This window comes from Chiloscyllium plagiosum, unplaced genomic scaffold (genome assembly GCF_037043375.1).
Source record: "Chiloscyllium plagiosum isolate Xiang-an unplaced genomic scaffold, Cpla_swu_hap1 HiC_scaffold_35, whole genome shotgun sequence".
NCBI classification, from domain to species: Eukaryota; Metazoa; Chordata; class Chondrichthyes; order Orectolobiformes; family Hemiscylliidae; genus Chiloscyllium; species Chiloscyllium plagiosum.
In genome coordinates, this window is record NW_028270173.1 from 24,269,640 (window position 1) to 24,297,337 (window position 27,698).

At 48.5% G+C, this 27,698-nt stretch overlaps 1 protein-coding gene across 4 annotated transcripts in view; it reads right to left on the reverse strand.

The window, feature by feature from the left end:
- The window catches only part of LOC122541385 (PHD finger protein 1-like), a 64,082-nt gene extending 40,606 nt beyond the window's left edge, over positions 1 to 23,476 (reverse strand). Inside the window, exons 1-5 of one of the 4 annotated variants that reach the window (XM_087979382.1) lie at positions 23,294 to 23,475; positions 22,301 to 22,415; positions 11,122 to 11,287; positions 7,753 to 7,961; positions 5,397 to 5,478 (exon numbers count right to left, since the gene is read on the reverse strand). In XM_087979382.1, the coding sequence (XP_087835508.1) occupies positions 5,397 to 5,478; positions 7,753 to 7,929 (259 nt within the window). In that variant the 5' untranslated portion in view covers positions 7,930 to 7,961; positions 11,122 to 11,287; positions 22,301 to 22,415; positions 23,294 to 23,475. Of the gene's footprint in view, positions 1 to 5,396; positions 5,479 to 7,752; positions 7,962 to 11,121; positions 11,288 to 22,300; positions 22,416 to 22,759; positions 22,848 to 23,293 lie in introns of those variants that run through there. The other 3 variants (XM_087979381.1, XM_087979383.1, XM_087979384.1) reach the window with 3 other exon arrangements.
- Between the last annotated feature and the right edge of the window lie 4,222 nt (positions 23,477 to 27,698).

Consider the following 27,698-nt stretch of genomic DNA (forward strand, 5'->3'; position numbering starts at 1 on the left):
AGAATGTGTATAGCAGATTGCACTATAACAGGGATTGCATAATGAGGGTGCGTGTGTGTATATAATAGACTGCATTATAACAGTGATATCATGAGTGTGAGATACTGCATTGGAGTGGGGATTGTATAGTGAGGGCGTATGTATAGCAGACAGCATTATAACAGAGTGACATAATGATGGAGGGTGTATATAGCAGATGGCATTATAACACAGTGATATAATGAGGGAGCGTGTCTTTAGCAAATGGCATTACAACAGAGTGATATAATGAGGGAGCATGTATATAGCAGACGGTATTATAACAAAGTGATATAATGAGGGAGCGTGTATATAGCAGATGGCATTATAACAGAGTGATATAATGAGGGAGCGTGTATATAGCAAATAGCATTACAACAGAGTGATATAATGAGGGAGCGTGTATATAGAGACGGTATTACAACAGAGTGATATAATGAGGGAACATGCATATAGCAGACAGCATTATAACAGAGCGATGAAATGAGGGAGCGTGTGTATAGCAGACAGCATTATAACACAGTGATATAATGAGGGAGTGTGTATACAGCAGACGGTATTATAACAGAGTGATATAATGAGGGAGCATGTGTGTAGCAGACGGTATTATAACAGAGTAATATAATGAGGGAACGTGTGTATAGCAGACGGTATTATAACACAATGATATAATGAGGGAGCGTGTATATAGCAGATGGCATTAAAGCACAGTGATATAATGAGGGAGCGTGTTTATAGCAGACGGCATTAAAGCCCAGTGATATAATGAGGGAGCGTGTATATAGCAGACGGTATTATAACACAATGATATAATGAGGGAGCGTGTATATAACAGACGGTATTATAACACAGTGATATAATGAGGGAGCGTGTATATAGCAGACGGCATTATAACACTGTGATATAATGAGGGAGCGTGTATATAGCAGATGGCATTAAAGCCCAGTGATATAATGAGGGAGCATGCATATAGCAGACAGCATTATAACAGAGCGATGAAATGAGGGAGCGTGTGTATAGCAGACAGCATTATAACACAGTGATATAATGAGGGAGTGTGTATACAGCAGACGGTATTATAACAGAGTGATATAATGACGGAGCATGTGTGTAGCAGACGGTATTATAACACAATGATATAATGAGGGAGCGTGTATATAGCAGATGGCATTAAAGCACAGTGATATAATGAGGGAGCGTGTTTATAGCAGACGGTATTATAACACAGTGATATAATGAGGGAGCGTGTTTATAGCAGACGGTATTATAACACAGTGATATAATGAGGGAGCGTGTTTATAGCAGATGGCATTATAACACAGTGATATAATGAGGGAGCGTGTATATAGCAGACAGCATTATAACACAGTGATATAATGAGGGAGCGTGTATATAGCAGACGGCATTATAACACAGTGATATAATGAGGGAGCATGTATATAGCAGACGGCATGAAAGCCGAGTGATATAATGAGGGAGCGTGTATATAGCAGACAGCATTATAACACAGTGATATAATGAGGGAGCGTGTATATAGCAGACAGCATTATAACACAGTGATATAATGAGGGAGCATGTATATAGCAGACGGCATTAAAGCCCAGTGATATAATGAGGGAGCGTGTATATAGCAGACGGCATTAAAGCCCAGTGATATAATGAGGGAGCGTGTATATAGCAGACGGTATTAAAGCCCAGTGATATAATGAGGGAGCGTGTATATAGCAGACGGTATTATAACACAGTGATATAATGAGGGAGCGTGTATATAGCCGACGGCATTATAACACAGTGATATAATGAGGGAGCGTGTATATAGCAGACGGTATTATAACACAGTGATATAATGAGGGAGCGTGTATATAGCAGACGGTATTATAACAAGTGATATAATGAGGGAGCGTGTATATAGCAGACGCTATTACAACAGAGTGATATAATGAGGGAGCGTGTATATAGCAGACGGTATTATAACACAGCGATGAAATGACGGAGTGTGTGTATAGCAGACGGTATTATAACAGAGTGATATAATGAGGGAGCGTGCATATAGCAGACAGCATTATAACAGAGTGATATAATGAGGGAGCGTGTGTATAGCAGACAGCATTATAACAGAGCGATGAAATGAGGGAGCGTGTGTATAGCAGACAGCATTATAACACAGTGATATAATGAGGGAGTGTGTATACAGCAGATGGTACTATAACAGAGTGATATAATGAGGGAGCATGTGTGTAGCAGACGGTATTATAACAGAGTAATATAATGAGGGAACGTGTGTATAGCGAACGGCATTATAACACAGTGATATAATGAGGGAGCGTGTATATAGCAGATGGCATTAATACGCAGTGATATAATGAGGGAGCGTGTATATAGCAGACGGCATTATAACACTGTGATATAATGAGGGAGCATGTATATAGCAGACGGTATTATAACACAGTGATATAATGAGGGAGCGTGTATATAGCAGATGGCATTAAAGCACAGAGATATAATGAGGGAGCGTGTATATAGCAGACGGCATTAAAGCCCAGTGATATAATGAGGGAGCGTGTATATAGCAGACGGTATTATAATACAGTGATATAATGAGGGAGCGTGTATATAGCAGACGGCATTAAAGCACATGATATAATGAGGCAGCGTGTATATAGCAGACGGCATTATAACACTGTGATATAATGAGGGAGCGTGTATATAGCAGACGGCATGAAAGCCCAGTGATATAATGAGGGAGCGTGTATATAGCAGACGGCATTAAAGCCCAGTGATATAATGAGGGAGAGTGTATATAGCAGACGGTATTATAACACAGTGATATAATGAGGGAGCGTGTATATAGCAGACGGCATTAAAGCCCAGTGATATAATGAGGGAGAGTGTATATAGCAGACGGTATTATAACACAGTGATATAATGAGGGAGCGTGTATATAGCAGACGGCATTAAAGCCCAGTGATATAATGAGGGAGCGTGTATATAGCAGACGGTATTATAACACAGTGATATAATGAGGGAGCGTGTATATAGCAGACGGCATTATAACACAGTGATATAATGAGGGAGCGTGTATATAGCAGACGGCATTAAAGCACAGCGATATAATGAGGGAGCGTGTATATAGCAGACGGTATTAAAGCCCAGTGATATAATGAGGGAGCGTGTATATAGCAGACGGCATTATAACACAGTGATATAATGAGGGAGCGTGTATATAGCAGACGGTATTATAACACAGTGATATAATGAGGGAGCGTGTATATAGCAGACGGTATTATAACACAGTGATATAATGATGGAGCGTGTATATAGCAGACGGCATTATAACACAGTGATATAATGAGGGAGCGTGTATATAGCAGACGGTATTAAAGCCCGGTGATATAATGAGGGAGCGTGTATATAGCAGACGGTATTATAACACAGTGATATAATGAGGGAGCGTGTATGTAGCAGACGGTATTATAACACAGTGATATAATGAGGGAGCGTGTATATAGCAGACGGTATTATAACACAGTGATATAATGAGGGAGCGTGTATATAGCAGACGGCATTATAACACAGTGATATAATGAGGGAGCGTGTATATAGCAGACGGTATTATAACTGTGATAACATTGGTGCTGGACCCCTTGCGCCATTAAGGATTAACAACGAAACTTGCTCCTGTTTTGGAGCTTTTCCACTAACAGGAATCACATCAGCCCCAGAGTAATTATGTGGTAACGTCACTACTCGGTGTAGTAACGATAGGCATGAAAAATCCATTAACTAGTGTGCAGAAAGACAAGAGTTAATTAAAGCCTTCACCCCCAAGGATTCATCAATAGTTTAGTAAGAATTCTCATTTGACGAAAATAGCTCTGAAGTAAACAACTTCAACTGTTTATATGAAGGACTGTTTTCAAAGGAGTCAGGAATGGATGTATCATGAGACCTTTAACAGTGATGGGATTTTGATAAAACATCACATGTAAAGTAAAGCTGATTTGACCATACATCAAAAGACACTATATCGCTGAGCCAATTTCACGCTCTTTCCAGTATTTAACAAAGACCACTTGGTAGTATAGAGCTCCAATGTTACTGGAGAGAGAGAACTTGTTGACCAAGATTTGCAGCTGCCAATCATCAGGACGATTGCGAGAACACCAATTTTCACACAACCACAGCGACTTGGAACACAACAGTGCGAAGGATCAGGTGGAACTGCACAAAACACTAGCCGGGCCACAACTGGAGTATTGCATGCTCGTCTGGTTACCATGTTATGGGAAGGGCGTGACTGCATTACAGAGGAGATTTACCAGGATGATGCCAGGGCTGGAGACTTCGAGAAAAGATTGGACAGGCTGGAGTCGTTGGTCCTTGGAGCAGTGAAGGATGAAAGGGGGCCGGATGTAGGTACCTCCAGTCCTGCGTTTCTTCGCTATGACACAACCTCAGTCCATCAGCATTGATTCACCAACCAGAGACCTCTCCCCGCCACCCACCCCCCCTCCCCCCCCCCAACAGTATAAATTGTTGTGAGGGTTTGAAATTTGGCATTCTTGCATTTGTCCTGATGCAAGTTTATGAGGAGTGCAGACAGGATGGATAGGAAGGCAATATTCCCATCAGTAGAGGGGCCAATACCCTGGGGCATCCATTTAAAGGAAGAGGCAGAAGGCTAAGAGAGAGTCAGGGAGAATTTACTTTCACCCAAAGGCTGACCGGAGATGGAAGCTCTCTGCCCAAAAGCACGGCTGGATCAGAGATTCTTGTAATGTCAGGCAGCCACATGTAGATAGTCACTTGCATTACCATAATGTCCAGGGGACTATGGGCCTAAGCCTTGAAAGTAGGATTAGTGTTGAACAGATCTTTGACTGGCATGGACATGGTGAGCTGAATGGCCTTCTCTGAACGTCCATGGGTCTAATCTCTACCACAGGAGAGAAAGGTGCTGATTACTCGACTGTGAACTCCGATTGGCTGCATGGTAGCTATGGAGAAACATGGACAGCTCCAGGGAAAAGACACTCGAGAAGCCTTCAGTCCTGCGTTTCTTCGCTATGACACAACCTCAGTCCATTAGCATTGATTCGCCAACCAGAGGCCTTCCCCCCCCCCCCTTCAGTATAAATTGTTACAATGGTTTGAAATTTGGCATTCTTGCATTTGTCCTGATGAGGGAAAGACAAAAAAAAGCCAAAATCAGCCACGTGGCTCTTTCTCTGTCTCTCTCTCTCTCTCTCCGGTAATATCCGCACTCTGTTTGGTCAATTCAATTGGTAAGGTGTCTGAATTTTGCTCAAAGTGTGTCACTGTCAGCAAAAAGCAGGAGAGCTGACCAACAGCTGGATGTCAGTCACTCCGATACTCACAGGGATAGATGTCTTTCCACATGACCCAGAACTCAGAGTTGTCCTCGAACCTAACAAGACAGATATGCTTCCACCGGTCCACCTAAAACAGCCAGGGAGAAAGAGAAAGTGAGAGAGGAGCTATCAGGTATGATTCACAGACCGAACAATGTCAGCATGAGCTACTCCCTTACAAAGTTCCACTTTCCACACAAGGGAATGAGAAGCAGAAGATACACGTGGACTAAAGAAATGCATTTGAGCCCCGTCCATTATTGCAATCCATCGATCCCACCTTCCCTCGCTCAGGGAAGAAAGGCCATAAAGCCATCATTGACAACCTCTCCAGAACAGAATTGTGGGTCTACCAGAAATGGACTGCAACAGTTTGTGAAGGAAACTCACCGCCACTTTCTCAAGGGGCAATTAGGGAACGCTGGGCCAGCCAGCGATGGCCACATCTCTTAACAGTTGTACATACGTGTGGAGAATGTGAGCAAGGTTTTTAATGAATACTTTGTCCCTGCCTTGACAACGGAGGGGGTCAAAGAGATTAATGTGAATATCAGATGGAAAGTAAGCATTACGACAAGGGAATTATTGGATGGAATGGCTTCTTTGAAGGTGAATAAGTCACCAGGTGAATTGTATTCCTGGTTGTTAAAGGAGGCCAGGGAGGATATAGAGAGGGCTCTGAAGATCATTTTCCAATCCTCACAAGACATAGGCCTTCCTCCAGAAAGCCTTTGATGAGGTGCCACACAGGAGGCTGCTGAGTAAGATAAGGGCCCAGGATATCAGAGGCAAGATACTAGCATGGACAGAAGCTTGGCTGTCTGGCAGAAAGCAGAGAGTGGGGATAAAAGATGGCAGCTGGTGACAAGTGGTGTTCCACAAGGATTGGTGCTGGGACCACATCTTTTCACTTCACACATTAGTGATCCAGATGAAGGAACTGAGGGCGTTCTGGCTAAGTTTGCAGATGACACAAAGTGGAGAGACAGGTAGCATTGAGGAGGCAGGGAGGCTGCAGAAGGATGCGGACAGGTTAGGAGAGTGGGTAAAGAAGGGCTAGATTGAATACAATGTGGGAAAGTGGGAGGTCATGCACTTTGGTAGGAAGAATAGAGGCATAGACTATTTTCTCAATGGGGAGAAAATTCAGAAATCTGAAGTGCAAAGGGACTTGGGAGTCCTAGTCCAGGATTCTCTCATGGTAAACTTGTAGGTTGAGTCAGTAGTTAGGAAGGCAAACACAGTATTGGCATTTATTTTGTGAGGACTTGAATATAAAAGCAGAGATGTACTTCTGAGGCTCTCTACAAGCCTCTGGTCAGACCACATTTAGAGTTTTGGGAGCAATTTTGGGCCCCATATCTCAAGGAAGATATACTTGAATCAGGTCCAAAGGACGTTCACGAGAATGAATCCAGGAATGAAACGCTTAACATCTGAAGGATTCTGGGTCTATACTCGATGGAGTTTCGAAGGATGGGGGGGGGGGATCGAATTGAAACTTACAGAATACTGAATGGCCTGGATAGAGTGGATATTGAGAAGGAGAGACTATGACCTGAGGGCACAGCCTTAGAGTAAAGAGAAGACCTTTTAGAATGGAGAGAAGGAGAAACCTCAGCCAGAGAATGGGGAATCTATGGAATTCATTGCCTCAGAAGGCTGTGGAGGCCAGGTCATTGAGTACATTTAAGACAGAGGTAGATAGGTTCTTGATTGTTAAGGGGATCACAGGTTATGAGGAGGAGGCAGGAGATTGACGTTGAGAGACTTATCAGCCATGAGCGAATGGTGGAGCAGACTCGATGGGCCGAATGGCCTAATTTCCTCTCACATCTTGCCGCCTAATGCTGGCAAATGGGACCAGGTCAGATTGGGATGCCTGACTGGTGCAGACGGGACATACTGAAGAGTCTCTTTCCCTTCTGTCTGACTCTACGACCCATTCAATCTTTTCCCAATAGTGTGATGTAACGTCATGGTTGTTCTTTTGAGTTTGGACTTCAAAACAGTGACACATGGTCTTTGGATTCTTTTGCCATTTTTAACAAAAAAAACATCACGAAGTCAGAGAGCCTCTCTGTAACTGTGACCTAATCCAGCGTGCGTCAAGCAGCAGGTGCCGGTCAACCCCGTCACGTCATTGGAACCCAACGCTTACACTGTGGGGTTTATGACAGGTTAGAGTTAACACTGAAGGCCGTTAGTTGGCGTTCAGCTCAGAGTAATCAAGGCTTGATTTTAGCTGACAAAACCCAGACACTGGACACTTCCAGGGCTGTCGGAAGCAAACCTGACTCAGATCAGAAGTTAGTACCCCAACCCGCCCCACCCAACACCAGCACAGCCAAACCGCGCTCACCTTTCGGATGTTTCCCAGGTAGAGCAAGCCGTCAGTCCAACGGGCCAACACATCCTGACCCTCCCACAGATGTGCCTTGGCACCGGCGCGGCTCGCCCGTCCTCTCGGCTTGCTCGCTGATGCCCAGGGGCTGCTTCGTTTGACCTTCGAACTTTTCCCCACAGGCCCACCCTCCATAGTCTTTGGCAGGAGGTGGGGTGGGCCGTTATCTAGAAGAGGTGGGAGTGGGGGGAAGCAGAGAGGAATTATGTCAGAGAGAAAAGTAACGAACAACACTTTGCGAGAGGAAGACGCGTCAGAACTATAGCGGGTGGGGACTGGCTTAAAGAGGTACATCCCCTTGGTAATGGAGAACTCTACCTTTTGAGGGAGGGAATTCTGAAGACATGGAAAATAAAGTGCTTCCTCATCGCTGTTTGAAATGGGCCGCCCCTTATTTGTAAACTACGACCCCTAGTTCAAGGGTTCAGGACGTTCCATCTCCACTCCAGGCCTCTTCCACCACCAGCAGATCCATTAGGATCTCTGGCCAAGTGGGAAGACCATGACGTCAGAGCAGTGCCCAGAGGACAGGCTAATGCTCTGTAGACAACGGTTCAAATCCCAGCAGGGCACCGAGTGGGATTTAAATTCAAATCAACAAATTCTGGAATCTGAACTTACTGTCCGTCACCTGATCCCGAAACCAGGGAACGTCCAAAGAACTCAGTCTGCTTGACAAATGGGGTAAGAACATGAGAACGAGGAGAAGTAGGCCATTCAGCCCCTCGAGCCTGCTCGATAGTATCACGGCTGATCTCATCTCAGCCTCAGCTGCACCTTCCTGCCTGCTCCCCATGACCCTTCAACGTTGTCCTCTCTCACTCTGAGTAAAACGTGACTCCACACCCACAGCAATGTTAAGGGATCACTGTAAGTGGTCCGGGCCCCAAACTCTGGCCTCGCCCACATCCCATGGAAGATTAAAGTAAATAGAATGCACAAACACCTCGGGTGGATGCAGTGCCAATTCGATTTGACCTTGCCGAGTGAGGGAGCCTCGGGATGGGTGCTAGTCTGTGGTTTCAGCCACTGCAGCCTGACATTGCACTGAGGTTAATATCAAATAAGCACGTCTCCTCATCCCAACCATCAGGATACAGCTAAAATCCCAACCCCTCCCCTTGTCAACTCGTACCGAGGGTGGCACGGTGGTTAGCACTGCTGCCTCACAGCACCAGGGACCCGGGTTCGATTCCAGCCTCGGGCGACTGTCTGTGTGGAGTTTGCACATTCTCCCAGTGTCTGTAGTGGGTTTCCTCCAGGTGCTCCGGTTTCCTCCCACAATCCAAAGATGTGCAGGTTAGGGTGAGTTGGCCGTGCTAAACAGCCTATAGTGTTCATGGATGTATAGGCTAGCTGCATTAGTCAGGGTTAAATATAAGATATTGGGGGGAGGGAAATGAGTCTGAGTGGGTTGCTGTTCAGAGGGTATGGGTGGACTTGTTGGGCGAAAAGGGGCCTGTTTCCACACTGGAGGGATTTTATCTACCCAGGAGCATGCAAAATATTGCAAGTCTCCAGCTGGATTGAGAACACTGGAGAATCCTTGCAACCCATTCCTGATTTGAAGTCAACCTCTGAAATTCCTTTAAAAACTGAGAAGAGAAATGAGACCATCCCATCTAATTACCTGCCAAAGAAAATGGTCAAACGCCAAGAGTCATCAAAAAACACAAAAACCTCAGGCACTCAAATGTCGTCTGATACAGCTCCCTTCCCCAGTCTGGCCGAGGGCTATGGCAATCAGCAATAAATGATGGCAGTCTGTTTTGTGAAACTTGTCCCATTCCACTTAGAATGTGTTGTGAATCATTCAACAAGATATAATCACAAACATTTTACCTGTTATTCCCTGTTGCTAACTGCTCTCCATTCTACTGCTGATTACAGCATGGGGAAAATCAAGGTTTGCATCTGTATAGCACCTTTCCTCAACCACACTTGGGAGTAAGACTTGCATAGGTTTGTGCACAGCCAATTCCCACAAACAGGACGTCGGCTGGGGATAACATATTGGCCGTAATGTGAGGGGGAACTGCCCAGATCCTCTTCAAAGTAAAGACGATTTACATTTAAGCGAGGGGGCAGATCCCCTGCACATGCCCAACTTAACTGTTCCCAGGGACATCATGGGGTTAAATACAGGGTAAACCTCTCCCTCCATATGCACTCCCAGGACAGGGACAGTACAGGATTAGATACAGAGTTAAGCTCCTTCTAAATTGTCCCCATCAAACACTCCCAGGACAGAGACAGCACAGGGTTAGATACAGAGTAAAGCTCCTTCTACACTGTCCCCCATCAAACACTCCCAGGACAGGGACAGCACGGGGTTAGATACCGAGTAAAGCTCTCTCTACACTGTCCCCCATCAAACACTCCCAGGACAGGGACAGCACAGGGTTAGATCCAGAGTAAAGCTGCCTCTTCACTATGCCTGAAAATGTGTTGCTGGAAAAGCGCAACAGGTCAGGCAGCATCCAAGGAGTAGGAGAATCGACATTTCGGGCATGGACCCTTCTGTTTGAGAACGTGGCTGAAGAGTTCTGGGCAGAGGAGATGACCTGGGGTGTGCAGTGAGAGAGGGACTCACTGCAATCCTTGTAGAGGGAGGAAGAGAGCTTCTTCAATGAAGGCATCCTTGCAAGAGGATTCGCAGTAGGTTAAAATCTTCTAGAAGGGTTCACGCCCGAAATGCCGATTCTCCTGCTCCTTGGATGCTGCCTGACCTGCTGCGCTTTTCCAGCAACACATTTTCAGCTCTGATCTCCAGCATCTGCAGCCCTCACTTTCTCCTACACTATGCCTATCAAACACTCCTAGGAACAGGGACAGCATGGGGTTAAATACAGAGCAAAGCTCCCTCTACACTGTCCCAGCTTGTCTTCATCCAATGATAGAACACTGCTCCACTCCACACAATAGGCCGCTTCCATCCAGAGACAGGACATAATCTTACCAGATTTGTACAGACCTTGATGCCCCAACGTGACAATTACTGCGTGATTATTAGTTACTTCCCATGGGACACTGTGAGGGCTGCAAAGCAATTTGTTTGGCAAAAGCTCTTCACCACCTTTAACACAGGGCAAGCCAGTGTGGAAGCAGACAGGCAGTTGGAGGGACTGACCTTTCCAACTTACCCTTGTCCAAGGTGGGACGGTGGGAGGGAGCGAGTGAGACTATTTGGGCAACTTAGGCAAAGTGTTGACCCCAAGGACGGGCCAAATAGCCTCTTGCGCAACAAGACTCTCTGGTACGCAGGGCAACTGGTTGACATCTAGTGACGCGATTTCATGACATGCCAAGGGACAGAAGGACACTTACACTGAGTTGGGGATCCACTGGGTTAAAAGAGGGGATTCGCTCGAGGTCCAATGAGGTTCTGTCTTCCCTCAGGTTGGCATCTAGCAGCAATTTTCCTGCAGGGTACGCAGTGCGGATCTTGGCACAGTGGGCACATTACGTGGTACAAACAGGGATGTCCTCAGAGCTGTGGTGAATAAACAAGGTCAATAAACCAAGTGGGAGTGTAGACAAGGAAGAGAGGGGGAGGGCGAGATGGGGGGGGCGAGGGCGAGATGGGGGGGGCGAGGGCGAGATGGGGGGGGCGAGGGCGAGATGGGGGGGGCGAGATGGGGGGGGCGAGGGCGAGATGGGGGGGGCGAGATGGGGGGGGCGAGATGGGGGGGGCGAGATGGGGGGGGCGAGATGGGGGGGGCGAGATGGGGGGGGCGAGATGGGGGGGGCGAGATGGGGGGGGCGAGATGGGGGGGGCGAGATGGGGGGGGCGAGATGGGGGGGGCGAGATGGGGGGGGCGAGATGGGGAGGGCGAGATGGGGAGGGCGAGATGGGGAGGGCGAGATGGGGAGGGCGAGATGGGGAGGGCGAGATGGGGAGGGCGAGATGGGGAGGGCGAGATGGGGAGGGCGAGATGGGGAGGGCGAGATGGGGAGGGCGAGATGGGGAGGGCGAGATGGGGAGGGCGAGATGGGGAGGGCGAGATGGGGAGGGCGAGATGGGGAGGGCGAGATGGGGAGGGCGAGATGGGGAGGGCGAGATGGGGAGGGCGAGATGGGGAGGGCGAGATGGGGAGGGCGAGATGGGGAGGGCGAGATGGGGAGGGCGAGATGGGGAGGGCGAGATGGGGAGGGCGAGATGGGGAGGGCGAGATGGGGAGGGCGAGATGGGGAGGGCGAGATGGGGAGGGCGAGATGGGGAGGGCGAGATGGGGAGGGCGAGATGGGGAGGGCGAGATGGGGAGGGCGAGATGGGGAGGGCGAGATGGGGAGGGCGAGAGAAAGGTGCACCCGATACATTCCAGTATATGACCTCCCATCCACAATTTACATTCAACCGACCGAGAGGGATCTTGGGGTCTATGTTCATAGATCTTTGAAAGTTGCCACTCAGGTGGATAGAGCCTGTCAGAAGGCCTATGGTGTATTAGCGTTCATTAGCAGAGGGATTGAATTCAAGAGTCGTGAAGTGATGTTGCAGCTGTATAGGACCTTGTTAAGGCCACATTTGGAGTACTGTGTGCAGTTCTGGTCGCCTCATTTTAGGAAAGATGTGGAAGCTTTGGGAGAGGGTGCAGAGGAGATTTACCAGGATGTTGCCTGGAATGGAGAATAGGTCCTAGGTGCTAGGCCTTTTCTCATTGGAACGGCGAAGGATGAGGGGTGACTTGATAGAGGTTTATAAGATGATCAGGGGAATAGATAGAGTAGACAGTCAGAGACCTTTTTCCCCGGGTACAACAGAGTGTTACAAGGGGACATAAATTTAAGGTGAAGGGTGGAAGGTATAGGGGAGATGTCAGGGGTGGGTTTTTTACCCAGAGAGTGGTGGGGGCATGGAATGCGCTGCCTGTGGGAGTGGCAGAATCAGAATCATTGGTGACCTTGAAGCGGCAATTGGATAGGTACATGGATGGGTGCTTAAGCTAGGACAAATGTTCGGCACAACATCGTGGGCCGAAGGGCCTGTTCTGTGCTGTATGTTCTATGTTCTATAACCTAAATTCTGGTCTCCACACTAAGAAGCAAAGAGAAGGTGCACGAGAAAGATTTACAAGAGATAAACAAATAGGTAGGCAGCACGATCGAAAAGATAAAACTATCAATGAAGACGGACCAAGCCAAGGCTCTAGAGTGGCATGGCACTGTGGCTCAGTGGTTAGCACGGCTGCCTCACAGCACCAGGGACTCTAGTTCGATTCCAGTCTCGGGCGACTGTCCGTGTGGAGTTTGCACATACTCCCCGTGTCTGCGTGGATTTCCTCCCACAGTCCAAAGATATGCAGGTTGGGTGGATTGGCCATGTTAAATTACCCTATAGTGTTCAGGGATGTGTAGGTTAGGTGCATTCGTCAGGGGTAAATGTAGAATAATAGGGTGGGTGAATGGGTCTGGGTGGGTTACTCTTCGGAGGGTCGGTGTGGATTTGTTGAGCTACGTGGCCTGTTCCCACACTGTAGGGATTCTCTGATGAACCCCCAACTCCCTTCTCCCACTCTGGGAAGCGCCGCAAATACAGCACGCTGATCATAGGAAGAAGTTTGATAGGACAGACTTTTGCTGAGGGTGGCCAGGGAAAGGACAGTGCAAATCACTGATAAATCTAATTAGGCATTCGGGAGAACTCTTCTGACCTGGGGAGGGGGGGGTTGGAATCTGAAATTCACCACGATAGGGAGTGGAATTGCTGAGAGAGATTTCAGGAGAAGCTAGATGGTCTGCTGAAGCAGAGGGGTTGATAAGATGCTGCTGATGGAGGGAGGTGAGGACAGCAGTTTGCAGTTTTCCACATCAGCCCGTGGAATTGTGGACACAAGGTTGTGTGTAATTCCAGGAAAGGCTGGGGCATCAGGAAGATAAACGAACCTGTTTTTTTAATGAGTAGCAAACACGTTAGATAGGTGAGATTAGATCGTATTAGTGTGGACACAGGCCCTTCAACCCAACAAGTCCACACTGACCCTCCAAAGAGTAACCTTTACCCATTCCCTTCTGACTAATGCACGTAACACTATGGGTAATTTAGCACGGCCAATTCACCTAACCTGCACATTTTTGGACTGAGAGGGGAAACCGGAGGAAATCCATGCAGACACGAGAACGTGCAAACTTCACACAGGCAGTCACCCGATGCTGGAATCGAACCCGGGTCCCTGGCGCTGAGAGACAGCAGTGCTAACCACTGAGCCACCGTGCTGCCCTAATAGATAGATTGATTCACTTACAACAGCAGGAAACCCACAAGCTGCTTGCCTTCACGTCTTGCCAATCCAAAGGCATGACAACAAGCAGACACGGAGCTAACTGACACCGAGAGGATTACTGTCAGATGACTTTCCCCGCTTGACCTATCCAATCAGAGACTGTCCATCACGTGTCCCCTCTGTCACATGCCACAAAAGCCAGCAGGTGGCAGTGTTGCACCACGTTTACCCCAATCACACTAGAATCTGCTCGTGTGTGGGTGGGTGGATGGACGGCTCTTGAAAAGGATGCAAAGGACTCTTCCCCACACCCCCAAGAGGCCCACGGGTCAGCCAAAGAGGCAGGAGGCTATCGCATGAGGGAACAGCCCAGTTCCACCTCACATGTGACACAACCAGCTCCCCACCACCAACGTCAACCCCTACCCGAGACCCCCACACAGACACACAGTATGGGCTTCATAAGCATGAGCCATAGCAATAGGGGTGATGAGAGCACGACGGAATTGTCACTGGATTAGCATTGAGGTACCCAAGTTCGAAACACATTGTGGTGGACCCTGAATCCAATTTTGAAAATCTGGAATGATAAAAGTCTAACAATGACCACCTCTTGAATGTCGTAAGAACCCATTTGGTTCACTTATGTGCTTGGATGGAGGAAATCTGCCTTCCTTACCTGCGCTGGTCTACATGTGACTCCAGTCCCAGAGACCATTGATTGGCAGAGGAGACTCAACGAGCTGAATGGCTCCTCCACCTCACGGTCAATGAGGTTGACTCTTAACTCTCTCTCTGAGACGGCCCTACAAGCCACTCAGTTGGATCAACGGATGAAATCTCTCTAAAAAGGAATCAAACTGGTCAGACCACCTGACATTGACTGAGGCACAGAGAACAACATTGGGCAAGAAACAGCCCTGTTGACTCTGCGGGTCCTCCTCACTAACACCTGGGGGCTGGTGCCAACATTGGGGGAGCTCTCACACAGACTGGTCACGCAGCAGCCTGACACAGTCATACTCACAGAATCATACCTCACAATGTTTCAGACACCTCCATCACCATCCCTCAATGTGTCCTTGTCCCAACGGCAGGGCAGACCCAGCAGTGGCACAGTGGAGGGAGTTAGCCCGGGAACTCTCAACGCTGACTCCGGACCCCAAGAGATCTCATGGCTTCTGGTCAAACAGGGGCAAGGAAACCTCTTGCTGATTCCCACGTGCCGTCCTCTCTCAGCTGATGAATCAGTACTCCTCCAGGTTCAACAGCACATGGAGAAAGCAATAAAGTGGGAAAGACACACAATGTACCCTGGACGGAGGATTTCAACACCCACCACCAAGACTGACTCGACAGCAGTTGGGGTGTTAAAGGACATAGCTGCTAGACTGGATATGCAGCAGGTGCTGAGAGAACCAACAAGAGGGAAAAACATACTTGGCCATTATTAATCTCACATGTCATCTGCATAATTTTGTCCATTCACTCAACCTCTCTGTATTTGCAAACTTCAAGTCTCCTTCACTTTCCTCCCTATCTTTGTATCACGTGCCCTGAGCGACCACCCCTCCACTCCCTGCATCAAAGTCATTCGCGTACAGAGAAACCTCAATTATCCAAACGACGCGGGCAAGGAGTATTCTGTTTGGATAACTGAATGCCAGATAACACAATTTAGCCAAGCGTCAGGACCTCGCGATCCAGTTCGGAGAATGCGAAATTCAGATAATCGAATGCCGGATAATCTAGGCTCCTCTGTAAACTGTAAAACATTCAGGCTCCTGAGAACTCCACTCATCACACCCTGCCAGTCAGCCACGGTCTCACTTCTGCTATTCTGTCTTCTACCAGCCAGCAAATCTTCTATCTACACCAACATGTTACCCCTTACATCATGAGCTATTAGTCTCTGCAACAACTTTAGATGTGGCAGCCTATTAAATGCCTTCTCGAAATCCAGGTACAGTACATCTACAAAGTCCCTTTATCATTGTTATTCATTCAGTGGGTGTGGCTGCCCCAGTTGCCCCTCGAGAAGGGGACCTTCATGAACCGCTGCAGTTCACACACGCTGTAGGTTGACCCACAATGCCACGAGGAGGGCCAGGTGCTGGCAGGTGGGACTAGATTGGGTTGGAATATCTGGTCAGCATGGACGGGTTGGACTGAAGGGTCTGTTTCCATGCCGTACATCTCTATGACTCTATGTTGACCCAGCAACATCCAAGTCATGATGGCGAGTGGTTTGAAGGGGAACTTGCAGGGGATAGAGTTCCCCTATACATCTGCTGCTCTTGTCCTTCCAGGCGGAAGAAGTCGTGGATTTGGAAGGTGCTATCTCTGAGGATCTTTGGTGAATTCCTGCAGCACATCTTGCAGATAGTACAGACTGCTGCGACTGAGTGTCAGTGGGGGAAGGAGTGGATGTGGTGTGAATCGAGTGGGCTGCTTTGTCCTGGATGGTGTCGAGCTTCTTGAATGTTGTTGGGTCTGCACCCATCCAGGCAAGTGAGGAGAATTTTCTATTAACCACAGCGATGATCCTCTCTGGGCTGCACTCCAAAAATTCACTAAAGCTCTCCAGGCAGTATCTTCACCATCTTGGGTGGGTGGGTGGTCTGTGTGTGTGGTAGTGGGTGTGTCTACATCAGTGAGGGTAAGCCTGAGGGGAGCGTTTCTCTTGCTTCCCCCTCGGTGCAGCCCATTGCGGCCCGGAGAGACAGGCCCAGGCGGTCAGGTCAGTGCTGACTGACAGAACACCACCTCACCGATTGGCCTGAGCAAAACACTGCAGCGACCCAGATAGCAGATAGGGCGGGGCTCCTCCGGAAAACTGGAAAAGGTTAGGAGTCAGGTGAATGGCTCTCTCGGCAGACAGGAACCTCATCGAGGAATCAACTGGGAAGCCGTGTTCACCCCGGCAAAGGTGTCAAAGGCCCCTCCCCACTCGATAGGAAGGGAGGAGTCAGACGGCTGCCCACTGCCGAGGGAAACAATGGAATGCAGTACCCCTTGAGAGATGTACTCAACTGACTCTGGTTGGCATGGGAATGCCAAACCCGTGTGCGGAGTGCCCCTGGGAGGAGAATACAGCCAATACCAACCCCCCGGGGTTAGGCAATGTAGGAGGGGAGGAAGGAGTGGGCAGGGTAGTCCAGGGCTCAGGGCCCCGCCCACTGAAGGCACGGTTGGCCCCACCCTCCTCAGCAGAGGGTGTCTGACATCACTCGGACTCAAGGCCAGAATTGTGTGTGTAGGGTTCAGAGACCAGTCTAGTAAGACACAGAGACCCTTCCCTGCAAAAGGGCACATCGGTGGGAGGGTCTCAATTAGAATCCCCATGTGACGATAGAGGATTGGGGGCTGGCTCCAATTCTCCACCGTCCCCAGTGAGGGGATAGGGGGGCGGGGGTGCCTGGGGGCGAGATTTCTTCCGAAAGACACAGGGTCAAGCTGACAGTGAGTGAAACACCCAAACCCTTTCGGATCTCAAAGAGGGAACTCGGCTCTGGGAGTAGAGGCGGTGGGTTGTGGCAGGGTGCTGGTATGGGTGGGTCAGCTTTCCCAGGCTGGTTAATGCCAGGGGCACTCATCATCTCTGCCAAGGTGGCACTGCCCACCCTCCGTCTTGCCTACCATCACCCCCTCTCTGGGCTTCCCCGGTCTAGTGAGGAGAGAAGTTCCTGTTGCTTTACTCTGACAGGTGTGTAGACACTTCCCACGCTGCGGCATGCCAGGGCAAAGAGAGGAACACAACAAGACTAATTACAGCTTGGAGCAAGTCTTAGAAACAGCACCTCTCCACAACCAACACCCCAGCCACAGACAACACATCACGGCAACCACAAAACAGAGGAACTGCAGGAGGAGGCAGCCAATTGACATCACGTTCCCCACCCCCAAACCTCCACCATTCAATTGTATCACACCTGAACTCTCTGTAACCTTTCTCCGCGCCCCCCCCCCCCTTACCCTCACCAAACCAAGACCTGACAATTGTAAGCCTTTAAACTTGTAAGTAACCCACTCCCACCCCTCCCCTCTACCAGCGTTCCAAATCTCTGCCGCCTTTTGCGTGAAGGTGTGGCTCCAGATTTTACTCCTGAACGGACCAGATTTGATCTTCAGGCCCTGTGTCGTTCAGAGCCCACTCCATCCCACTCCCGTCAAAGGAAGCAGGTTACCCTGAGCCGCAGCATCAAAGCTAGTCAGCCACCAGAAAGCCCTCAACATGACTGTCCCTCGATCAGCGACACGTGCACGTGCACGGGATGGCCGAGTCTCCGAGGCCGGTGCTTCGTAACTCAACCGCTTTCAGCTGGCTATCACTGAAGCCTCGATGGCACACCCCACCTTCCCATACCCCCCCACCCCATACAGTCTCTCCCTCCCTGAACTGTACAGAATACTCCGGACAATTTTCTCTCCCCTTGAATCATTACTACCCCCTCCCCCCCCACACAACTTTGTGGCCACCCCTTGGCCTGAGATCAGGGGTCAACCATCCCGTTAACCTTCCTGAGCTCTTCTGGGACCAAGTTGGGCCGGACTCTTCCTCAGTCAATAAGTGTAGTGCTGGAAAAAGCAGGGCCGGTCAGGCAGCATCCGAGGAGCAGGAGAGTCGACGTTCCCAGCACAAGCTCTTCATCAGGAATGTTTCTGATGAGTAGATTATGCCCGAAACGTCGACTCTCCTGCTCCTCGGATGCTGCCTGACCGGCCCTGCTTTTCCAGCACCATACTCCTCGACTCTGATCTCCAGCAGCTGCAGTCCCCACTCTCTCTCTCCCAGGTTAACCTCCCCCAGGTTAAGGTTTCCTGCTGCTCCACTGAACAAGGCAGCTCAGACGTTGTTGTGCTGCAGCCCATTTCCACAGTCGCTCCACTTACACAGCGCCTTTAACAAGGGAAACAGGAGAAGGCCATTCTGCCCTGGAGCCTGACCCGCCTGATCAAGTGTCTGATCAAGGCTGATAGCTTTAACACCTCGAAACGTATCAACTTCTGCCTCAGGCATACACAATAACTGCTCGGTGGAGGAAAGATTCCAAAGTCCATTACTCTCCGAGTGAAGACACCTCATCTCAGTCCTAAATGGACAGCCCCTATTCGAAAACTATGCCCCCCCCCCTCCCCCAGTTCTAGACTCTCATTTGAGGAGGATGGAGGGGATTAGAGAACAAGGGATGGGCAAGGCTAATGAAAAACTTTAAAATGTGGAAGGGAATTTTTAAATGTGGACTTTGCCTGACCGGCTCCCAGAGTAGGTCAGTCAGCACAGACATGAGGGGAATTCAGGACTAGTCATCAGAAACTATTTACCAGCCCCATTTCTTCACAGAAACAGTGTGACTGCCATTCACAATGATTGTGAGGCAATACTTACTGTCTCCAACTTTGGTTAAGGGACACAGAAATAGTTAAATGCTTAGGCCTGTATCAACGTCATTACAACAGGAGCCAGCTCCACTGCAGCCCACGAGAGGACTGGAAAACAACAGGACAGGAAGCAATCAGCCCAGGGGTTTAACTGACTGTAAACTGTAATAAGGACAGGGGCAAGGAAGGAGGTCTCTACACTGTCCCCTTCAAACACGCCCAGGACAGGGACAGCACGAGGTTAGATACAGAGTAAAGCTCCCTCTACACTGTCCCCATCAAACACGCCCAGGGCAGGGACAGCACAGGGTTAGATACAGAGTAAAGCTCTCTCTGCACTGTCCCCCATCAAACACTCCCAGGACAGGGACACCACGGGGTTAGATACAGAGTAAAGCTGCCTCTACACTGTCCCCCATCAAACATGCCCAGGGCAGGGACAGCACAGGGTTAGATACAGAGTAAAGCTGCCTCTGCACTGTCCCCATCAAACACATCTAGGACAGGGACAGCAAGGGGTTAGATACAGAGTAAAGCTCCCTCTACACTGTCCCCATCAAACATTCCCAGGACGGGGACAGCACGGGGTTAGTTGGAGTGTAAAAGGTCCCTCTGTATTGTCCCCAAAGCTCTGCCCAGTTACTGCACAGAATACTGAAGATATTTCAATAATCATGCATTTTAAATAATAGAACCAGTCCCCTCCAGATGACAATCACTTTTAACACTAATAAATTCTGAGTGAGTGCACAATCTGAATTAACGACTGACACTTATACAGCAAAGCAGGAATGGTGCATTATACAGCTTGAACCAGCAGATATTTTCACAACAAGGCCTGGCATCTAGAATCAAACCACTCAATGACATTGTCAGTGACCCATCAAATCAACATGCCCTTGTCATCATTTAGCTCAAACGTCTTAATGATTTCTTTTTTAGCTTAGCTTTACAAGATAGCTAACTGATTGCAAACAAACGTAAAATGGGATTGGCTCATTAGCAAAATGTACAGTATCTCTAAATGGATGGAGTTGGGTTTTACGAATATTAAATGGCATTGATGAATTAAACTTTAAGTCAGGATGGTGAATCTAAAGGATATCAATAGTTTTATCCAATAACATATTAAGAACTGTTTACCCTTTCTATCCACTGTGTCTATTATATACTGGCAGCCACAAACTCCTGAACATATATCTGTAATAGTAATGGTCCTGTTAAAATTCTCCTTCCTCAGTTTTTTCTAAGGATGGGAGGTAACCTTCCCACACTGTAATCATCAATCTTCGGGTTAAAACTCTCACAGCCTTTTTATAGATTCAGACGTGGGATGTGGGTGTTGCTCACTGCTCCTCGGATGCTGCCTGAACTGCTGTGCTTTTCCAGCACCACTATAATCCAATATTTATTGTCCATCCAAATTGCCCGCAAGGTGATGGTGAGCTGCTTTGTTGAACCACTGCAGTCCATGTGCAGGTAGACCACTGCAGCACAACGGAGGGAATTCCAGGATTTTGACCCAGTGACACTGAAGGAACGGCGATACATTTCCAAGTCAGGATGGTGAGTGGCTTGGAGGGACATGTGCAACTGCTGATGTTCCCATGTATCTCCTGCCCTTCTCTTTCTAGATTAGATTAGATTCGATTCCCTACAGTGTGGAAACAGGCCCTTCAGCCCAACCAGTCCACACCGACCCTCCAAAGACCAATCCACTACCCCCTATTTACCTCTGACTAATGCACCTAACACTACGGGCAATTTAGCGTGGCCAATTCACCTGACCTGCACATCTTTGGACTGTGGGAGGAGGTAAAGGTCAAAGAGCAATCACCTGATGAAGGAGCAGCACTCCAAAAGCTAGTGTGCTTCCAATTAAACCTGTTGGACTATAGCCTGGTGTTGTGAGACTTTTAACTTTGTACACCCCAGTCCAACACCGGCATCTCCGAATGAAAGAACTTCGAATGTCGGCAAAGGAGCCCTGGTTAGAGACAAAACAAACTGCAGATGCTGGAATCCAAAGTAGACAGGGGGAGGCTGGAAGAACATGGCAAGCCAGGCAGCGTCAGGAGGTGGGGAAGTTGAAGTTTCAGGTGGAACCCTTCTTCAAGGCTGGGAAAGGTTTTATCCGAAACGTCGACTTCTGCACCTCCTGATGCTGCCTGGCAATGTAGCCTTGGCAGTGCATCTTGTCGCTGGCACACTTTGCTTCCACTCTGCGTCAGTGGTGGAGAGAGTGGATGTAGTGCCAATCAAGCAGGGGCAGAGGGTGGGGGGCTGATTTGCCCTGGGTGGTGTCAAACTTCTTGAGTGTTGTTGGAGCTGCACCCATCCAGGCCAGTTGGAGGGCATTCCAGCAAATTCCTGGCTTGTACATTAGATTAGATTCCCTACAGTGTGGAAACAGGCCCTTCGGCCCAACCAGTCCACACCGAGCCTCCGAAGAGTAACCCACCCAGACCCATTTCCCCTTGACTTATGCACCTAACACTATGGGTCAATTTAACACGGCCAATTCACCTGAATTGCACACCTTTGGGCTGTGGGAGGAAACTGGAGCACCTGGAGAAAACCTACGCAGACACAGGGAGAACGTGCAAACTCCACACAGACAGTTGCCCAAGGCTGGAATTGAACCTGGGTCCCTGGTGCTGTGAGGCAGCAGTGCTAACCACTGAGCCACCTGAAAAGTCTCCAAAACTCCTGAGTGGATGGGGGAGGGGGGGAAAGAGAGAGAAAAAATGTCCCCTAGGTTCTGGTCTCCTGACTCTCTCACTGCTCTGAGTAGGATGGTGCTCAGCTTCCTGTATCGAAGGGAACGCACATACACACACACACACATACTTGGCAAAGGCTGACCACAGAATTTAACCCTTGCAGACCCAGCATCACACCATTTGATTCTGCTGCATCCCCTCTCACGAAGCCTGGGTCACACCCTCCGAGAGTTGCGGTGCCCAGCGGGGGTTACAGTGTTGGAAGGGGCAGGGCTGGGACAGCTACTCAAATCTGAAAATGCAAATCAAAGCATCGAGGCGGGGCAGCCCAGCCTAACGCCTTCCCCTCCAACGCCTTTGAGCTGCATACCGCAAGCGAGAGAGAGGGAGGTGGGTGTGTGCACTGCAAGTCCCTTTCCCACATTCTGAGGGGATGGCTGTAGGAAACTCAACCGGGAGGGGAGGGGAGGAGAGGAATATCTGCAAAAGCTCGAAATTCCCCCGCCCCTCACTTACTCATAAAACATGCAGCGAGAGAGAATTAATTAGGAACAGACTGGCCCCTGTACGACACATACACACACACATACACACGTATGGAAAAGGGAATGATGTGGGTGGATGCAGCGTACTCACTGGCGGTGCACACTCAGACGGGCCGAAGGGCCGCTCCCGCACCCTTCTCATTCCGTCACCCCCAAATCTGTCCACGCCAAAGACCTGACAGTGCCCCGAGGAAATCAGACGAGACGCCTCAACGTTACCGTTCCGCGGATATAGCAATCTGTGTGTGTGTATATATCCCCAGCCCCTCACGTCTGCTGCAATGAACCTCTCCCTCCCCGCTCCCAAATCTTATTGCATACTGATTTTTTTCTCTCTTTCCCCCCGCCAACCTCTGTTTGGCAGGAGGGGGAGAAGATCACGTATGAGGGGGTGTGTTGAGAAACTGACCCAGTGGCTTCCACAGAACAGGGAATGTTTTTCTGGCCCAGCGGAGGAAGTTAATACCAAAAGAAAATTCGCGATCTAGCCATTTCTCTGGGGTGTTTTCCCCTTTTTTGGGTGGGGGGGGGGGTTAATTCTTTCCCCCCCCCCTCACTCACTCCCTCCCAGACGATAGGATCCCATCCTACCTCTCCCCACTGTCTGTCACAGTAAAACACTCACCTGCAGCATCTGAATCCACACCCAGTACAGACCGCTGCAGTTTCTCTCCTAGTGCAGTCTGTCTCTCTCTCTCTCTCTCTCTTTCTGCACTTGGCTGATTCGCAGTGAGGTTTCCAACTCAGATAAACACACACAACACGTCTCCAGCAGCTATGCTAGTCGCCATCTTCCTGTGACGCAGACTACAGCTAATTTCGGTCTACAGATTGAAATTCAATCTGAGTGTGTGTGTGAGAGAGAGAGAGACAGCGGAATCGTGTCAACAAGTTATGTTCGCCACAAATTTTAATAAGGTCTAATTCTCCCCCCCCCCCCCCCCCCGGCAGCAGCCTGACTGAGTTATGTAACACCAAGCAGGGGCATGATGAATAATCAGGACTGATTTATTTTACCAAAAAAATATAATTAAAAAAAAAAGTTCCTCAGAAACCCGTTTGGAACCGCTCTGTAATTGCCTGGGCACAACTTTGTGAGATGTGCATTTCGCTTGCCCGGGAGGGGAAGGATTAATGAGAAGGTGGAATGCGAAAAGGCTTTTGGTGCAACTTTTTTTGTGTGTGTAGTCCGTATGCGCACAGGAAGATCCCACGGACAAAAATAAAGTTACTTTGCAACATTTGTTAAAATGCCATTGGACGGAATACGGGGGAGTGATCGGCTGACAGGGGGATGAGGTGGGGTTTGTTTGATATTTTTGTCAATAGGGACGGGCACGATGGACTGAATTTTTAGCGTCCTAACGAAGGGTCACTGGATACGGAACGTTAACTTGGTTTTTTCTCTCTCTCTAGATGCTGTCAGACCTTAGAGTCATAGAGATGTACAGCATGGAAATCGACCCTTCAGTCCAACCTGTCCATGCCGACCAGATATCCCATCCCAACCCAATCTAGTCCCACCTGCCAGCACCCGGCCCATATCCCTCCAAACCCTTCCTATTCATATACCCATCCAAATGCCTCTTAAATGTTGCAATTGTACCAGCCTCCACCACTTCCTCTGGCAGCTCATTCCATACACGTACCACCCTCTGTGTGAAAAAGTTGCCCTTTAGATCTCTTTTATATCTTTCCCCTCTCACCCTAAACCTATGTCCTCTAGTTCTGGACTCCCCGACCCCAGGGAAAAGTGAGGGCTGCAGATGCTGGAGATCAGAGCTGAAAATGTGTTGCTGGAAAAGCGCAGCAGGTCAGGCAGCATCCAAGGAACAGGAGAATCGACGTTTCGGGCATAAGCCCTTCTTCAGGAATAGAACTTTGTCTATTTACTCTATCCATGCCCCTCATAATTTTGTAAACCTCTATAAGGTCACCCCTCAGCCTCCAATGTTTCAGGGAAAACAGCCCCAGCCTGTTCAGCCTCTCCCTATAGCTCAAATCCTCCAACCCTGGCAACATCCTTGTAAATCTTTTCTGAACCCTTTCAAGTTTCACAACATCTTTCCGATAGGAAGGAGACCAGAATTGCACGCAATATTCCAACAGTGGCCTAATCAATGTCCTGTACAACTGCAACATAACCTCCCAACTCCTGTACTCAATACTCTGACCAATAAAGGAAAGCATACCAAACGTCGTCTTCACTATCCTATCTACCTGCGACTCCACTTTCAAGGAGCTATGAACCTGCACTCCAAGGTCTCTTTGTTCAGCAACACTCCCTAGGACCTTACCATTAAGTGTATAAGCCCTGCTAAGATTTGCTTTCCCAAAATGCAGCACTTTGCATTTATCTGAATTAAACTCCATCTGCCACTTCTCAGCCCATTGGCCCATCTGGTCTAGATTCTGTTGTAATCTGAGGTAATCCTCTTCGCTTGTTGAAAAATGTGATGCTGGAAAAACACAGCAGGCCAGGCAGCATCCGAGGAGCAGGAGAATCGATGATTCGGGCATAAGCCCTTTTTCAGGAATTCGGGCTTATGCCCGAAACGTCGATTCTCCTGCTCCTCGGATGCTGCTGTGTTTTTCCAGCACCACATTTTTCAACTCTGGTACTCCAGCATCTGCAATCCTCACTTTCTGCTAATCCTCTTCGCTGTCTACTACACCTCCAATTTTGGTGTCATCTGTAAACTTACTAACTGTACCTCTTATGCTTGCATTTCTGAGTTTCTCAAACATTTTCTGCCTTTGCTTCAGATCTCCAGCATCTTTGTTTTATTTTGATTTATCTCCCCAAGCCCAGTTTTCCTTCTTTTGCAAAATATTTTAAATCTGTGCCTTCCCATTCCTGATGCTCTTAAAGAGCTGGAATAGTTCTGGAGTCTATCCAAACTTAAAAATCACACAACACCAGGTTATAGCCCAACAGGTCTAATTGAAAGCACTAGCTTTCGGAGCGCTGCTCCTTCATCAGGTGGGTGTGGAGTACACAATTGTAAGTCACAGAATTTATAGCAAAAGTTTACAGTGTGATGTAACTGAAATTATACATTGAAAAATACCTTGATTGTTTGTTAAGTCTCTCATCTATTAGAATGACCATGTTAGTTTCACTTTTTTCAACTGTAAATCACAAAACTCTTTTTAAAAGTTACACTCTCAGGTTAACTGTAACAATTGGTGTCAGCCTCAGATAAGATATCTATCCAGAGTTTGAAAACCTCTGTCAGATCCCCCCCACTTTAACCTTCTTCTCTCATAGAGAACAGTTGCAACCCCTTCATTTAATAAGGAGGCCCAAAAGTGTAACTATAGGTCAGTGACCTTAAGGTCTGTTATTGGGAAAATGTTGGAGTCTATTACAAAGGATGTAATAGCAGAACATTTAGAAATGTATACTGTCCCCATGACTTGTCCGGACTTGTCCTACCTGCCTATCTCCTTTTCCACCTATCCACTCCACCCTCTCCTCCCTGACCTATCACCTTCATCCCGTGCCCCACTCACCCATTGTACTCTATGCTACTTTCTCCCCAACCCACCCTCCTCGAGCTTATCTCTCCACGCTTCAGGCTCACTGCCTTTATTCCTGATGAAGGGCTTTTGCCCGAAACGTCGATTTCGAAGCTCCTTGGATGCTGCCTGAACTGCTGTGCTCTTCCAGCACCACTGATCCAGAATCTGGTTTCCAGCATCTGCAGTCATTGTTTTTACCTAATATGATCAAGCAGAGTCAACATTGCTTCTGGAAGGGGGAAATCATACCTGACAAATTTAGTAGAATTCTTTGAGGAAGTAACAGGCAGGATTGATAAAGGGGAAACAGTGGATATCATATGTTTGGATTTACAGAGCTTGTTTGATAAACACCCATGCATTTGAATACTTAATAAGTGCCCATGGTGTTGCAGGAGGTATATTAGCATTGATGGAGGATTGGCTAACTTATAGCGGATGGACAGTTGGGTTAAATGGGTGCATTTTCAGGAATGCAAACTCTAACTAGTGGTGTGCCACAGGGATCAGTGGTGGGGCCACAATTATTTACAATACATACTAATGACTTTGTGATGAAAGAGTTAAAACTCATACAATGCCAGGTTATAGTCCAACAGGTTTATTTGGAAGCACTAGCTTTCGGAGTGCTGGTCCTTCATCGGGTAGCTGTGGAGCAGGATCATAAGACTACCTGTTAGACTATAACCTGGTGCTTTGTGGTTTTTTCACTTTGTCCATCCCAGTCCAACCCCGGCACCTCCTCATCTTGAGTGAAGCAAGTTAAGGTATTATAGCCAAGTTTGCAGATGACACAAAAGTCGGTGGGAAGATGGAAAATTTCTGAATTCAACTTTTAAAAAATATTTAAACCAGCAACAAGATCTGGGATCAGTAAAGAGATCATTAAGTTGTTGGATTGTCGTTATAATCCAACTGGTTCATTCACATTGTTTACCCAGATTCTGGATCAGTGGAGCTGGAAGAGCACAGCAGTTCAGGCAGCATCCGAGGAGCAGTAAAATCGACGTTTCAGGCAAAAGCCCTTCATCAGGAATAAAGGCAGTGAGCCTGAAGAGTGGAGAGATAAGCTAGAGGAGGGTGGGGGTGGGGAGAAAGTAGCATAGAGTACAATAGGTGAGTGGAAGAGGAGATGAAGGTGATAGGTCAGGGAGGAGAGGGTGGAGTGGATAGGTGGAAAAGGAGATAGGCAGGTAGGATAAGTCAGGATAAGTCAGGACAAGTCGTGGGGACAGTGCTGAGCTGGAAGTTTGGAACTGGGGTGAGGTAAGGGAAGGGGAAATGAGGAAACTGTTGAAGTCCACATTGATGCCCTGGGGTTGAAGTGTTCCAAGGCGGAAGATGAGGCATTCTTCCTCCAGGCGTCTGGTGGTGAGGGAGCGGCGGTGAAGGAGACCCAGGACCTCCATGTCCTCGGCTGAGGGGGAGGGGGTGTTGAAATGTTGGGCCACGGGGCGGTGTGGTTGATTGGTGCGGGTGTCTCGGAGATGTTCCCTAAAGTGCTC